Here is a 17,254-nt window from a genome sequence, read left to right as displayed (position 1 = left end):
ACTTTTAATTTTAAAAATTTATTTTAATTTTTTGTACAGACAAGGACTTGTTAATGTTGCCCAGGCTGATCATAAACCCCTGGCCTCAAGTAATCCTCATATCTTTGCCTTCCAAAGCGCTGGCGTTAACAGGTGTGAGCCACCATGCCTGGCCCTCTGGAGGTTTTAAGTGACATGATTTCTGAAACTCTGGCCCCTTCCTGATGAGAGCAAGGACCAGAATATTTTTGTGGTAGGATATGGCCAAAGGTTGGCTCCAGCCCTGTCCTACTAGCTTAGGGTTCATGGTTAGTGGTAACACCAGCCTAATGTCTGGCATGAACAGGAGACTGGAATTCAAGGCTTGCAATTATAACTTTATGATGTAGCTAACTGTTGGCTGGAGTTACCACTGCATTAACATTCATGACTGGGGAAGCACCAGCTCTTCTACTGTCATGATGAGGATTGCTGGTGGTCTAAGTCTTGAGCTGTAGAGAATTATGGTATAAGCATTTGGGAGAAGTCAGTTTCAATGGAGAGTTACAGAAGCAACTCCTTTTCTGCAGGCAGCCTGTGGAGAATCACTCCTGGATACTAATTTTACTATTATGGTTCATTATACAAATGTTTACCATGTTTTTCTCTGTGTTCTTGCTGTTTGCATTTTTCCAAATTGAAGGAAAAATAAAAACATAACTGAAATGTTCAAAAAAGAGTTTTAGAAACATGAATCTGTAATATATGTAAGAAATTAATGAGGATAGACACTGAAGGCAGAAGAAATAAACTGTTGATTCATTTATTCAACAAGTATTAATATTTACTGAGTATTTACTATGTGATGGGGTCGGTTTTAGGAACTAAGGATACAACATTGAACAAATTTTTGTAGCTACCTCTTACATTTGCCCAAGTGAGAAAATGAAGTAGCAAGAGATGAGTTTGAGAAACATATTAAGGTTAGAATTGACGGACTTGGCAACTGATTTGGTGTGCAGGACTTTGAATGATGGGGAAGTGCGAAAGATAGCATAGTATAGGCTAAAAAATATGAACTGACTTATGTTACATTATCTAAAGAGTTCAATGATTTTCTCAAGATTACATTTACTATGTGATAGAGAAACTCTTCTGCTTCCAGTTCCTATCTTTTCACTATACTGTCTTGCTTAAAAACTCACCTCCCATCTTTGATTTTCATCCTCTTATATATGATCATTTTACCCATTTTAGTACGAATATCAGTACCACTAAGTGAAAAATAACAAAACCCACATGGAAATTGAGAAGTTCTACTCTCTAAGTCAAGCATTAATAGATCAGGGAAGAACTTAAGATATCAGTAAGTTTAACCGGTACTTTATAAATGAGAAAGTTTAGGCTTAAGCATTAAGGCTAAATAGGAGCTGCCAAAATTTTCTTCTTACTGAATCTTTATAAAATTATTTATCAGAATTCATTAAAAGAGTCTTTCAGCCAGGCACGGTGGCTCACACGTGTAATCCCAGCACTTTGGGAGGCCAAGGTGGGTGGATCACGAGGTCAGGAGATCGAGACCATCCTGGCTAACACGGTGAAACCCTATCTCTACTAAAAATACAAAAAGTTAGCCGGGCGCGGTGGCACATGCCTGTAGTCCCAGCTACTTGGGAGGCTGAGGCAGAATTGCTGGAACCCAGGAGGCGGAGATTACAGTGAGCCGAGATTGCGCCACTGCACTCCAGCCTGGCGACAGAGCAAGACTCTGTCTCAAAAAGAAGTCTTTCATGGAAAGAGTAGGTTTATACTAGGAAATAACCATTACTGTTTAAACTTACCTTTGCTTGTTTCCCTTTTACAATCTTATTGGATATGTGTATCACTAACTTATAAATTTTAAATGGCATTTTAAAGACTACTTTACCTTTTAATTTGCATTTTATTGCATTGTAATTGTATGTCTCTTTTTTTTTTTCAGGGAGATATAATAGATACTTTGCTTGGATCCAAGTCAAATCAACCAGCATAATTCATCATTCTTAATATTTTTCTTGTAGTTGTTTTAAAAAAGGAATTGTTTAATGTCCAATATTCTGTATTATATACTGTACACCAGATTTTGATTTCAGAAAACAATATTTAATGTATAAATTCCACTTAATTTAAATTTAATGAACTTTTATTTCAGAGATATTTGATTAGTTTGTGATCTAAGAGTTATTCTTAAGAGTTTCAGTGGAATTTTCTTAATTTTTCTAAAGATATTACTACTATACTTCTTGATCATATTTTAAGTACATATGAGTACATGTACATTCTTATATAATGTCTAAATGAGTTAGAAAATTATTATACCTATAGAAGCGAAACTTGGAAATTATTAGAACCACTTAAACTAAAATCTTTATAACACACAATTCTATTGACTTTTAAAGCTTCTGCTTTCCAGGCGCTGCTTTCTAGGCTGTGTTTTCCAGAGTTTATAATTACATAGTTTTTAGTCTGATGAAAATAGTGGATTCTTGTACCTAACGTTTTATCCTCTTAGAACTAAGAGACGAAGCTATAGAACTTTGTTAGACTATTTGGCAAGCAAAATATATGACAGTAAATATCAGAATTTTATTGTTTGGCCAGTGATTATCACATTCCCAATTCAGTAAGAAAAATTAATCTGGGACACAACAGGGTACTCTCCTCTGTTTGCCCAGAATCAGCTCTGGATTTTAAGCCCAGACTTCAGTGGACCCAGATAGAAAATAAAAAGTCTCTGATCTATAGGCCACATCAGGATGTTATTTTATGAAGAGTTCTAGAGCAAGGTTGTGAAAATTGGAGTGTAGATGGGGAGCAGTGACTCCTCCAAATATTCATTGCTAACAGGCTATTCTATGCAGTTTGTTTTAACAAATCCTGGGTTTAACTGAGACCACAGGACATTATGGGCTGTTCTATAAAGCATTCTACATGGAGAGGAGGGGATAGGGCATATGAAATTCGCTAAACTCTCTGGAAAAAAATAATATATATATATTATAATTATATATATATACACACACACACACACACACACACACACACATATATAAAAACCAAGACTGGAATCAATACAACAGTGGGAACTACCTTTTACAAGTATCCATTGCTTCGTAATCTCCATTTGTTTGGAGCCATCCTTTAAACAAAAGCAAGGCAAATTTTACATGGATTTAGAGGCTAGGTCAGGTTATAAGGATTATAAATTTTCCACTGGTATGTCATTGTGATTATCTTTGTTTTTGTCTCTCTGAAAGATTGGACTTTCCATAACATCTTGTGTAATAAAATAAAAACTTGATCTAATTGAAAAAAATGTGTTCCTTTTTATTATGTACTTTTGATCTTTACAAATTATTCACGTTTTCCCCATTGTTCTTCAAGACTCCATATAAAATAAAGCTATTCTTTTTGGATCCTGGGCAACTGATCCTAAAGCACTGAACCTATTTTATTCTACCCTTCTCACCCCTGCTTCTGCAGCCTTAAGTGATTTTCTCATAGTTATAGATCGGCATAAAATTTTTAGTCTAATATCTTTCCTCCTAGGGACTTCAGAAGGAATTATTTTGCTTGCTTTATAGACTGGCTTTGAATCTTTACTAGTAAACTCTGTTTACCACACATTTTTAAGAACTGGGTAAGAATTCTGCCCTGCCATTAGCCATCTTATGTTATCCTTACACACACACACACACACACACACACACACACACACCCCCTAGTGTGCTGGTTAGGGATCTAAAGAGAGAGTGGTGACTGTGCTAACTTTAGGCTTCTATTTTGTGCTAGATATTCATTACTTCATTTGATCATTTTCTAGCAGGCATCTTTCATATAGAACTTACATTATTGCTGTCTGATAGTAAATTGTTAGCTGCTTTTCCAGAAAAGAAAGATTGTATTCACTACTATATAATTGTGTATCATATTTAGTGTGTTCACTTGGTTCACCTCTATGTAGTTACATATAATTATAAGCGAGAAAATAGAACACTTAGTATTTGCCATTTTATCTCAGGAGGAGTCTCTCTAAAATAAAACATTGAATTTTACTGTGAATAGATTTAGTTATTAACATACTAATAATTATGCACATGAAAGTTCTTTACAGTTTGCCAAACAGTTTCACATCCATTTTCCCAGAATATCATCACAGCAATCCTATGAGACTAACGGGGCATGTAGTTGTAATATTGTCATAATCTCTATTTTCCAGATGATATAATTAAGGCTTGAAGAGGTGATACAATATGCCATGGACCATACAGCTTATAACTGGTCAGGCTTGAACTCAAATCCAAAGCTCTGACCAGTTCTTACACTTTTTCCATTATGGCACAATAAATGGTTGATGCCTTATATAGTTTGCTGAGGCCTCATACACCAAAATGCAAGTGTGTATAATCTATAATTAAGATTTTATCTGTAAGTGATAATACTCATAGATTTTTTTTTTTCAATGTGCTCCTGCTGTGAGGCCTTGCCATGTGTATCCTTTCTGTTGAGAAAGGATCCTCCTCCTCTCTCCTCACTGTTCTTCAAAACATGAACTCTTTACATGGCTTTCAAATCCCAGTTCCTATCTCGTCTCCTCAGAAGAACCCTCTGTGAACTCCCTCTCATAGGACCTACCACCCAATCAAATTAAATTTGGTTCTTTTGTTAACTGTTCTCAAGTCACCATGGATTTCCCTTATAGCATTATTTCAGAAATTATTGTTGAGGGATAATATTAAGAGATATATTTTAATCTTTATTTTTCTTCATTACCTTTCCCTTCTCAAGTTAGTGGCTCTGTGTTTATAAGTTGAAGGAGACATATAAAATGACAATAAATCAACTACATCCATTTTTGTTCTATAAAAGCACAGGACTTAGAAAAGGTATTTGAGACATAGACCAAGTATCTTAAACATAGAGAGAAATGTGAAGTTTCTTCAGGGATGGAAAGGGGTAGGGGGATAAGAAAAAGAGGGAGGCCTATGGATCCTTAGAGCAGAGGAGATCCATGTCCTACTTCTAAAAACCATTGTCCAGGAAGTAGTAAGACCTGTGAGGGACCACAGGAACTCTGAAAGCCATTCCTCATGTCATGAGTGATGTGCAGCAGCAGCAGTAAAGAACTGCTAGAACCGAAGAAGCCAGACAACTGAGGAGGCACCAACTCTTTGATGACAGAAAGGCCTTGGCACACACAGAGTAAGATGCTCTAGTTATGTCCAGGGAAGGGGAAGGAAACCAAGCCCAAGTTGGACTGACATTAATTTGTCTGGATGTTGTTTGTTTCTGCCAGCTGAGTGGTATGGGAACTTGGAGTCAAAAACTGAACAGAGTTCTAGCAAATATATTTCTTGGATAACTGAGTTTCTAAATGAAGGTTTGCACCAACTGTGCTAAATGTTTATTTGTACAATCATTTGCTTAGTGCCTGGCTCTCTCCTAGACTGTAAGTTCTTTGAGGGTAGGAACTATGTGTTTCAATCACTGCACTATATTTACAACACCTAGAGCAGTGGCTCACAGAGTAGTAATGCAACAAGTATTTATTGAATAAATGAATTATCAAATTAACGGGGAAATGATAGGTTCATGCTTGCCCTTTATCACAAGACGGGATAACATTTTAAATGGAATTTTCTAAAAATTCTAACAAAATATCTTGACCATCACAGAAGGAAAAAAAAAACATTTTAAGTGTCAAAAACATATAAAACATAAAATCAGCCTGGAAAGTTGGTTAACATAGTCATAGTTGTCTTTGGTTCTATAGCAATATAAAATCAATTTTTCCCTTCAAGACAAAAACTAACCTATGATCCCTTTCTTTTAAAGAGTGAGAATTGCTGCTACTTTTTAAGATTGTGTTCCTGCCAGCCATTTGGGGAACAATTTATCTCTGATGTAAAGCACCTAGCAAAATGCCTGGTACGTGGTATGCACTCAAAAATGGCAGCTCTTATTCTGATTATCCCAGAACCACATCCCCATGTCCTGGTCTGAGAACCTCTTTGCCCTTTGCGGTTGACTGGGTCTTTGCCAAGGCTCCACTTCTCCTGCAGACTATGCTGATGATCTCATTTGTTCCTTCACACAATATTTAGGCTTTTTTTTTTTTTCTTGTTTGTTTAGGATTTTGTACAATGTCAAATCCACCCTCAAATCCATAGAAGATTTACTAGGCTATTAGTCTTCGTTTCTTTAGGTTGACGTATCCATTTAGTGATAAAACTAAAAGGCTGACAGTTTACATTAAACGAATTCCGGGGTTAAATAGAAAGCATAATGTATCCCTTAAGTTGGAACACATAAAACATTGTTATGAATCTTATAAAAATGAACGCTGCATTTTCTAAATGGATGAGACATTTATGCAACATCCAGAACAACTAATGAAAAATGTACTTTCACCATGTCTGTATTTTCCTTGAATAAGTCAACTATTAAAAGACATGGTGCCATTATACTAGGAGAACAGAGGATTCCAGGCGGTTCTGGCGGTTGTAAATCAGAACTCACTGATAATAATTTTATTGAATTTTCCAATTATTTATTGAGTCTTTATTTCTAATAGCCTACAATGACAACAAAAAAGTAAGAAAGCTGCTGCTCTGTTCATACAAAATAAAGCTTTAAATGTAAATTATTGTTTTTAAGATATATTTCAAAAAACATTTTTAGTTGCTCATTTTATTTTATTTTAGGTGTATTTGTTTTGGATTTTCTCCCAGTCTTATTTAAAGTATAATTAATTGACAAATAAAAATTGTATATATTCCAATTGTACATTGTGAAATGATTACCACAATTAAATTAACTAACACATCCGTCATCACACTTAGTTACCATTTTGTTCATGTATGTGTGTATGTTTGTGTGTGGTGGAGAACACTTAAAATCTAATCTCTTTGTAAATTTCAAGTAAACAATACAGTATTAACTATAGTCATCATACTGCATATTAGATACCTAGAACCTTTTCATCTCATAAGTAAAAGTTTTTACCCTTTGACCATCTCCCCATTTCCACCATCCTCCAGCCCCTTGTAACCACTGTTCTACTCTATACTTCTATAAATTTGACTTTTTTAAAAAGATTCCACATATGTGAGATCACACAGTATTTGTCTCTCTGTGCCTGACTTCTTTAACTTAGCATAATGTCCTCCAGATTTATCCATGTTGTCAGAAGTAGCAGAATTTCCTCCTTTTCTTATGGTTGAATAATATTTATCTGTGTCTGTGTGTATCACATTTTCTTTATCCATTCATCCACCAGGGGACATTTAGGTTGATTCCATATCTTGGCTATTGTGAATAATGTTTTAATGAACGTGGGAGTGCAGATATCTCTTCAATATATTGATTTTATTTCTTTTGGATATATACCCATAAGTAGAATTGCTGGATTGCATAGTAGTTCTGTTTTTAAATTTTTGAGGACTCTCTATACTATTTTCCATATTTGCTGTACCAGTTTACATTTCTATCAGCTGTGTGCAAGGGTTCCCTTTTATCTACATCCTTACCAACATTAGTCTCTTCTCTTTTTGATAATAGCCATCTTAATAAGTGTGAGGTAATATTTTGGTACTGATTTGCATTTTCCTGATGATTAGCGATGTTTAACTTTTCATATACCTGTTGGCTATTTTATGCTTTCTTTGAAAAAAATGTCTATTCAGGTCCTTTTCCTATTTTTTATTTAGGTTATTATTATTATAATTACTATTAAGTTGTATGTCAGCTGGTCATTTTAATCTTTACTGATAGGGCATTAAAAAATCACTGTAATGAGTGGTAAAAAAAGTGTAATCTATAAAATCATGCAAAAAGTTTTCCAGATAATGTTATTTCAATATCCCTTCCACACATATTCTTCATAAGCTAACCAGGTTTAAAAATTGGAGGGAAAGGAGTTTCAGATGGGGAAAAAGAGAATATGAAACTTCAGTATCTGTAAGGTATTTGATATAACTGGACGACTTAGAGTTCGAGGGTATCTAAAACCTGAACAAGTAGAGAGAGGCCAAATCATGAAATGTCTTGCAGGCCATGTTAGAGAAATTTGGAAATTTTCTTCAGGGAAACTGTTGGAGGGTTTTAGAGATGGGCAATAATCATGAGTTTCAGAAAGATCATTCTGGCAGCAGTATAGAAAATGGATTGATGACAGGGCCAACTGAGAGGCCATTGCAGCAATGCCAATGAAACTTGAGGTCGTGGTAGAGGGGATAGAGAGCAGTGGGTGGATCATAGAGAAATTTAGAAGGTAGAACCAAAGAGACTTGGTGATTTAGTGGATGTTTGTGTATGGAAACGGTTTAGTCAATGGAGTGTGAGAGAAAATGAGGAGTTGTGAATGACTTCCAGGAAAAGCTGAACGAGTCATTGCATCTTAATGAAAACTCTGTCTAGAAGCATTAAAATTAAGTATTAGTCAATGATAAGCAGGTACTATCTGTGTCAGAAAATAACAAAAATAAATTAGTATTTGCTAATGAATTTATAGAGATACCATAATCATAATTATCATCAAATAATTATATGTAATATGCTTTATAATTTATCAGAGCTATAATTAACATTACTGCAATTGATCCTGTGATATTTTCAATGTAACAAATCAGAAAACCAAATTACAGGTTAAATGCATCCTCAAGGTCTCTTAGCTGGAAACTAGAGTGCAATCCTAAAAGTCTAACATTCTAACACCAAGGTTCTGTTTGGTGGCATTCTCATCATTATAATTACCATCAATGATCAGTCTATTGAAAGTTTCCTTGTGCTAGAGACTCTGATCAGCAATATTTGCATCATTTCATCCTTACAATTAACCTAATGAAGTTTGTATTATTGTCTCTATTTTACAAATGAAGAAACTGAGATTCAGAGATTTTAAGTATGTCTTAAAATTTTAAGTATTAAGGTCACATAGCTATTAGGTGGAAGAACTGATATCTGATTTCCAAAGTCCAGTGCCACAAACAGTATATACAACTCATGCCAACCTACTCCAAATACCATCTATTAAGTATACTGTCATCATAGTTCATTGATAAATAGTATATAAGTGAGTGATATATTTACTGAATTCATTGTTTGGTTGTTAATTTGGGTTTTTGGTACACATTAACTGTAGGCCTTCATATAATCAATCATATTGAAAATGTGGTAATTAATTCCAATTGTTAAGGCCAAATAACTTATTTTGCTTTGATCTAGAAACTTGAATCATTATAAACATTCTCTGCATCTGTACCATGTAAGTAACTGTAAGATAATTACACTAGTTAGGATAAGCCAGGTTATGTTGTTATAACCAGCAATCTCCAAATCTCAGTGGCTTCAAATGATAAAGGTTTCTTTTTCATTCATATTACATATTCATTACAGGTCAGTGGGCAGTTCTGCTCCATATTGTTCTGACTCAGTGATTAGGTTCCCACATCAGGAATGCTGTTGGTAACCACAGCTGGGGAGAGGGAGAGAACTGGAGGATCAGACACCAATCCTTAAATTTCAGGCAGAAGTGATGTATGTCACATCCACTCACATTTTATTTGCCAAAATATGCCATATGGTCTTGCCCAATTTTAAAGAGCAGAGAAATACAACCCTACCATGTGGTGGGACAGAGGAGAATTAGAAATAAGTCTACTCTAGAAATTCATAGCAATCTCAGATGTTAATCAATTTCACAATAGAATCATTTCCAAGATCAAATAAGTTGTGAAAACATTGAGTTAAACAAAGTTAAAGAAATTTCCTGACTATAATTCTTCTCTGGGCTCTACTATATTAGTAAGCATTATTAATCTCAAAGAAAGAGACTACTATCATGGAATCCTTTTTTTTAAAAAAAAAATATTCAAAGACCATCTGCAAAGACTCATGTTCTGAAGAAAACACTTTAAGAAACAGTACCATAAGACCTTTCTTATTAGAACTTGTTTGTGGAAGGATGAAAGGAAAGAAGAATGGAAGGAAAGGATGAAGGAAGGGAGGAAAGAAAAAGGCTACAGCAGTGCAAATTTATGGATGGTCTTGAGATTAAGAGTTATACAGAAAAGTCATCCGTAGTAGCTAGTCCCAACCAAAAATAACATTTTCTAATCCCTTGTTCATGACACTGTTAATTTATTATTTATTGAATTATATATTATGCTAGGTGCTGTACTTGTGTTAACTCATTCCACTTCACAATAACATTATAAAACACAGATTATTATCATCTCATAGATGGAGAAATTAAAACTTAGAGTGGAAAATTACATATTGTGTCTCCTATGTTGAAATTGTAACCCCCAAGGTGATGAAATTAGGAGAGCGGGTCTTTGGGAGGTGAATAGGGCATGAGGGCAGGACCCTCATGAATGGGATTGATGACCTTAGAGACCTGAGAGAACCAGCTTGCCCCATCTTCTGTGTAAGGACACAGAAGTCCCAGAATCCGGACCATGCTGTCACCTTCCTTTTGGACTTCCCAGCTTCCAGAACTGTGAGAAATAAATTTCTCTTGTTATAAGCTACCCAGTGTCTGGTATTTTGTTAGAGCTACCTGAATGAAACCTGAAATAAGACACGTAATAATTGCCACATAGGTAGTAAACTGAGTTACAGACCAGATGAGGAAGCAAAATCACGTCCATCTCCAAATGAAAAGGATTAAGTGCTCCTGTGAGATGTGCAAACAAGAAACTGTGGTTCGTCAAAAGATGGAAAGATTCCTTTTCAGTTGGTTATCCTTTCATGGACCTTGAGGTATGTGAAAAGAGTAATGTTTGGGTACCTGAGTGGAAAGCATTAAATGTCATATTGTTTGGATTGTCTTCTGGAGGTAATAGTGAGCCACTGAAGATTTGTGAGGTGGGAGTAACAATTGGACAATTATAGCAAGACTGATAATTTGAAGTGCAGAGAAGACTTTTAGCAATAACCCTCTCAATATACAAATGGGGAAAATAATGCCCCCAAATTTCAGGCTTCACATCTAGGGCTTTTATTATTGTCACAAGCCTTTTCATCTGGGTAGCTGAGTTGGCTGGCTGACTTGCCTCCATTAGGTCACAGAATGAGCTTAAGTATTGCCAGCCTTTCATCCCAAATTAAATGAGCCTTAATGAGGTATTAAGAGCTGGCAGAAGAGGGGACTACTTTGCACCTAGGGGGATCAAGTGTAGGTGATAGCAGGATCATGCCAGAGTCCGTCTGACATCCAAGGTAGGGATCATCCCTTGGCTGAATATCCCTGGGGTTGTGCAGAAGCCCGGTCCATAGCCACTGACCATAGATCTACTGCAGTGCTATGTTAAAACTGGCATTGTCAAGATAGGCAGTATAAATCTCCAAAGAAGGGAAAAAGTTTGGTAATACATGGCTTAATAGTTGTTGATATTGTGGGTGTGGTAATACAGATGTCCCTCTGGAGTTGATAAAAGACACTGATTTTGACCCATACAAAGATGGAGTAGCTTTGTCTGTTGACAGAACCATTTCTGTTTCTTTGGTCGCTTTCTTAGCAAATGACCCCCCTACCTCCCAGTTGAATAAGCCAGAAATCTAGGTATCATATTTGACATCTTTCTCTCCATTGCCCCGATACCCAGTCAGTACCAAGCCCTTCTATATTTTGAATACGCATGTGCCCTATCCTCTCTGCCATGACCTTAAACAGGCCACCATCATATCTAAATTATTGAAAAAGCTTTTTCTGTTTCTCCTTTCTCAAGTCTTGCCCTTCTTAATCCATTCTTCACACTACAGCCAAAGAAATGGAGAAAGCAAGACTCTTGGAAATGATTTTTATTTTTTAGAGCAAAAAATGCTTTCAATTAGAGAATAGATTATTTTGTTTTATTTTCCAGCTTCCCTACAGAAGAACAGTGATTTCACAAGAAGTACAAATGATATGATCATGACCACAGACTTAGCACTTTTTTTCCAACCAGGAATCACAGACAAGGATTTCACAGAATCAACTAAACCATTATTTGTTCAACTTGCTAAAACCTGAGTCAACAGCTCTTTAAGATCTCAAACTCTGGGATTCTCAGTTTAGATAAGACCTTTGCAAGAACTAGTGCTTTCAGAGGTTTTACCAAAAGAGAAATTTCATTATTTAGCTACTTGGGATATAGACTCAGCTTTCTATTATCATAGATATGTGTGTTGAGAAAAGTGTACCTAGGTCATAGGTGGAGGATAACAAGATCCTAGTCAGATAAAATCTTCTGAATTTTGAAGTTGTCTTTTTTAGTCTTCTGATGGTGAGAGGAGAAGCAGCTAATAATTATTAGCTGTGTGTGTGTGTGTTTTTTTTTTTTTGATGGAGTCTCGCTCTGTTCCCCAGGCTGGAGTGCAGTGGCGTGATCTCTGCTCACTGCAAGCTCTGCCTCGTGGGTTCACACCATTCTCCTGACTCAGCCTCCCGAGTAGCTGGGACTATAGGCGCCCACCACCACACCTGGCTAGCTTTTTGTATTTTTAGTAGAGACGGGGTTTCACCGTGTTAGCCAAGATAGTCTCCATCTCCGGCCCTTGTGATCCGCCCGCCTCGGCCTCCCAAAGTGCTGGGATTACAGGCGTGAGCCACCGCGCCTGGCCTATTAGCTGTTTATTGTAACAAGTGGGATACACATTATCACATTATCACATTAGCTCTATGAGGTACTTACAATCATCAACACTATTTTACAAAGAAGGATGCTTTAAAAAACTTGCTTAAGAGTCTAGATCTGGTAAGTAACAGCCAGGTAACAGCAACGGCCAGGATTCAAAGTCAGGACATAAGAACTTGCCTACTTAAGTGTGATATCCCATTGATCTGACATTCATGTTGCTTTCAATATTCAAAAAAACCCTTGTGAGATGGGTTTTCCCATTCTAGAGATATGGTTATTGAGGTTCAAAAAGTTTTGTTGTTGTTTTTTTTTTTTAGAGACAGGATTTCACCATCACCCAGGCTGGAGTACTGTCATGGCTCATTGTAACCTTGAACTCCTGGGCTCAAGTGTGCCATTGTGCCTGAGCAATTTTAAAATTTTCTGTAGAGATGGGGGTCTTGCTATGTTGCCCAGGCTGGTCTTGAACCCCTGACCTCAAGTGATCTGCCTGCATTGGCCTCCCAAAGTGCTGGGGTTACAGGTGTTGTCCACCAGGCTTTGCTCCAACTCAAAAAGTTTAAAACTTACCTATGTCACTCAGTAAGTAGCAAGGCTGAGATTGAAACTCATTCTTGGCAACTTTCAAAGTCCGTGAGTTTTCCATAATGCCTTCCAAGAGGGCATCTGTTTTTATCATCTCACAGATGCGTTGACGGTATTCAGGAGTGACTGGATAGCTGGCAATAATCATAAAACCACATTTTCAAAACTTTACTGTGTAACCCTATGTCCTTAGCAAATATTGTAAAAATGAGGTTCTGACCAATAAAATGTCAGGAAAGTTAGTATAAATTGGTCAAGAGGGTGACAGTCACTCCAGAATTTGATTTGACCATACTTACCATATCAGATTCTCGTTCAGTCCTCAGCAAAATGAAGGGCTCCATTTTCACTCTGTTTCTATTCTCTGTCCTATTTGCCATCTCAGAAGTGAGGAGCAAGGAGTCTGTGAGACTCTGTGGGGCAGAATATATACGGACAGTCATCTACATCTGTGCCAGCTCTAGGTGGAGAAGGCATCTGGAGGGGATCCCTCAAGCTCAGCAAGGTAACAGTAACTCATGTGTCTCCTTTATTTTCCTTTCACGTGTCTCTTAGTTTTTCAAGCTGTGTTTTAAACCATTATTTTATTAAGTGTTTCTCTAAGTACTGTTGAGGCATTTTTTATGTCAATTTAAGGGATTAATTATCAAAATATACTGAATTTGGCTTGGGGAGGTGATGAGCATGCTACCTTTCAGAAAATAAGGACTTCCTTTTTTAGTCCCCTGCTTGAAATCATTTGATTGCATGACCACTTCAATGAGCTCAGCATCTGTGGAAGGTACTATGGAGGCTACAGCAAAGCATGTGATTTCAAGGAGCATGTTGAAGTAGCAAGACTTTCACACATGAGTAATTATATAGTATAATAAGTTAGAATTCAGGCAGTTGTTAAATATGGATGCAAGGAAAGAAGCTGACCTTAATTGAGCACGTTTAAGTCCCAGGAAGTTACATGTGCAACATTTCATTCAGCTTTCTGATAAGGATCCTGTGAAGCAAGCAAAATTACCACCATTTATCATTTTACCAAGAAGAAAATTCTTTCTCTCAGCTAGTGAAAATGTGGCTAGGTAGCAAACTGGGTCTATCTGGCTTCAAGAGCCAAGGTCTTTACTAATTCCATACTGAGTCTCAGGTGGGAAAGAGAAGGTGGTGGGCTTTTGTAGTAAGTGACAGCATCATGGAGGTCGTGGTTGTTGACAGAGGCCCTGAAGGATTTGGGGATTATGAAAGGTGGTGGGGAAGCAGGGTGGGAATTCTAGTAGTAGGAATTGCCTAATCAGGATTTTGAAGGTAGAAATGAGCCAAATGTCTTTCAGAAACGGGGAAGTGACTGACTTCACTCTATTTCTTTATTATTCAATTCAACTAACTTAAAAGTTTGACTGAAATTCTTTCTGTTAATTACATATTAAAGTATGAGGTAGAATTCATTTAAAATCCTATTTTAAAATTTTTATTTATTTATTTGATTAGAGACAGAGTCTTGCTCGCTCACCCAGGCTGGCACAACTATACCTCACTGAAGCCTCAAATCCCTGTATTCAAGTGACCCTCCCTCCTCAGCCTCCTGAGTAGGTAGGACTATAGGTGTGTGCCACCACATCTGGCTAATTTTAAAATCTTTTGTAGAGATGGGGTCTTGCAATGTTGCCCAGGCTGGTCTCAAACTCCTGGCCTCAAGCAGTCTTCCGTCTCGGCCTCCCAAAGCACTGGGATTACAGGCATAAGGCACTGGGCATGGCTGAAAATCCTATTTTAAAAGTTATTTTTTTAATTGATAAAAATTATATATATTTATTGTGTACAACATATTGTTTTGAAATGTGTATACATACAATATACATGTATGTATAGCTAAATCAAGCTAATTAACATATGCATTACCTCACATACTTATGTTTTTGTGATGAGGATACTTAAAATCTACTCTTTTAGCAATTTCAGGAATACAATGCATTGTTATTAACTATAGTCACCATGTTGTACAATAGACTTCTTGAACTTATTCCTCCTAACTGAAATTCTGTACTGTTGACCATCTCTTCCCCCACCATCCCCCTTACCCTCTGATAACCATCATTCTCCGCCATACATTTTTGAGTTTGACGTTTTTAGATTCCACATATAAGTGAGATCATGTGGTGTTTGTCTTTCTGTGCTTTGCTTAAGAGTCTATTTTAATAATTGATTGTATTTGCTATGTTTTATTCTAAAAAGTTAAAAAGGAAGCATGTTGTGACCATATGTATGATTGTTAAGGCTTCAGTTTAATTTAAAATGATGTTGGTAATGAAAACATTTTAGAAAATGTCCTAAACTGTTCATATTTGGGCTATTGTATTGAAAAAGCATGCATTTTCCATTTTCACTACCACTTTAATATTGAGGTTCGTATGACTAGATGCTAACAAAAATTATATGGGTTTTTAACCTTCAGAGAGTAAGCATAATTTACAGGATTTACAACAATCTCCGGAATAACCAAAATGCATTATAAAAAATACATTTGGGATATCTCTGAAACACATAGGGCAGTGGAATGGATGTCTGTGAGGCTAGCTCTGTTGGACATCACTGAAATCATACTACCACTTATTAAATCTTTCTCAGATTTTCAGAGTGTTTTCCCATGCATTATTTATCTGATCAATTCTGGTTTACCAACCAGCACCCATTCACTTAATTTTTCATGGTGCCTGCTGGTGTGCTAAGGCACTGACAAGTCATTTGAACTAAATAAAAGTGAGAGAAGCTTATATGTGAACTTTGGAAACAACACTTAGGCAAAAACTGAATTTCACTTTTTATTTTCAGATATAGAGGTTTAAGTCTCCATTTCCTTCTTTACTGATCAAGATTGCAGGGCATACACAAGGTTGTTTTTTTGTTTATGTGTTTTTTGTTTATAGCACATAATTAATAACTTTGGAAGTTGCTGGTCATCCAGCAGAGGTAGCGAGTAAAAGAAGTCAAGTCCTGACCAGCTGAGAGACACTGGCTGTCACTCCTCCTCTTTGCACTCAAGTTTCTGCCTCCGTAAAATGAGGAGAGTGGAGATGGCTATGCTCTCCCCAAAATGTCTAATCTCTCTGAAACCAGACCAACATTTAAAAAAATTATGTGTAGGATTCTATTTCACTTCAGGGATCCAGTTCATTTCCCCAACAGTGTAATGTGGTTGCTGCCTTCTTTGTAGGAGCTGTCTAAGGATGTATTATTTTTTTCTCTTCCATACAGCTGAGACAGGAAACTCCTTCCAGCTCCCAAATAAACGTGAGTTTTCTGAGGAAAATCCAGCGCAAAACCTTCCGAAGGTGGATGCCTCAGGAGAAGACCGTCTTTGGGGTGGACAGACGCCTACTGAAGAGCTTTGGAAGTCAAAGAAGCATTCAGTGATGTCAAGACAAGATTTACAAACTTTGTGTTGCACTGATGGCTGCTCCATGACTGATTTGAGTGCTCTTTGCTAAGACAAGAGCAAATACCCAATGGGTGGCAGAGCTTTATCACATGTTTAATTACAGTGTTTTACTCCCTGGTAGAACACTAATATTGTGTTATTAAAATGATAGCTTTTGGGTAGGCAAAACTTCTTTTCTAAAAGGTATAGCTGAGTGGTTGAAACCACAGTGATCTATATTTTCTCCCTTTGCCAAGGTTAGTGAACTGTTCTTTTCAAATTCTACTAATGCTTTGAAATTTCAAATGCTGTGCAAAATTGCAATAAAAATGCTATACATCAAGCTCACTGTGCTGTTTTCTTTTTAAAAAATTGTAAACAACTTTTAAACAGTAAACAGAAAATGCTGGTGATTGGAAAATCTAAAAATATACATAAAAATAAACATCAACTATTATCTCATCATCCAGAAATAACTATTCATTCCTAATGTTTGAATTACTGTGTATTGTTACTGAAAACTTAAACATTGATTCATAGTGTAAACCAAAAAGTATCTGAGACAGCTCTCAATCAATTTAGAAGTTTATGTTCCCAAGGTTAATGATGTGCACCCAGGATACAGGTCTGTGCCTTTCTCCAA

The 17,254-nt window shown here is 36.5% G+C and overlaps 2 protein-coding genes across 2 annotated transcripts in view; both read left to right on the top strand.

Annotated features, from left to right (window-relative positions):
• The window catches only part of WDR78 (WD repeat domain 78), a 105,532-nt gene extending 103,378 nt beyond the window's left edge, over positions 1-2,154 (top strand). The window contains 1 exon segment of the mRNA XM_025393022.1: positions 1,940-2,154. Within this exon segment, the coding sequence (XP_025248807.1) occupies positions 1,940-1,990 (51 nt within the window). The 3' untranslated portion in view covers positions 1,991-2,154.
• Positions 2,155-13,503: 11,349 nt separating this feature from the next.
• INSL5 (insulin like 5) lies at positions 13,504-16,953 on the top strand. Its single transcript, XM_025365537.1, has 2 exons — positions 13,504-13,710; positions 16,449-16,953. Exons 1-2 carry the CDS (start codon positions 13,536-13,538, stop codon positions 16,679-16,681), a joined length of 408 nt encoding a protein of 135 aa, XP_025221322.1. The 5' UTR covers positions 13,504-13,535; the 3' UTR covers positions 16,682-16,953.
• Positions 16,954-17,254: the final 301 nt, after the last annotated feature.

The sequence above is a fragment of the Theropithecus gelada genome, chromosome 1 (assembly GCF_003255815.1).
Source record: "Theropithecus gelada isolate Dixy chromosome 1, Tgel_1.0, whole genome shotgun sequence".
In the NCBI taxonomy this organism is placed as follows: Eukaryota; Metazoa; Chordata; class Mammalia; order Primates; family Cercopithecidae; genus Theropithecus; species Theropithecus gelada.
The sequence above is the reverse complement of the archived record's forward strand: the minus strand, read 5'-3'. Positions and strand labels throughout refer to the sequence as shown.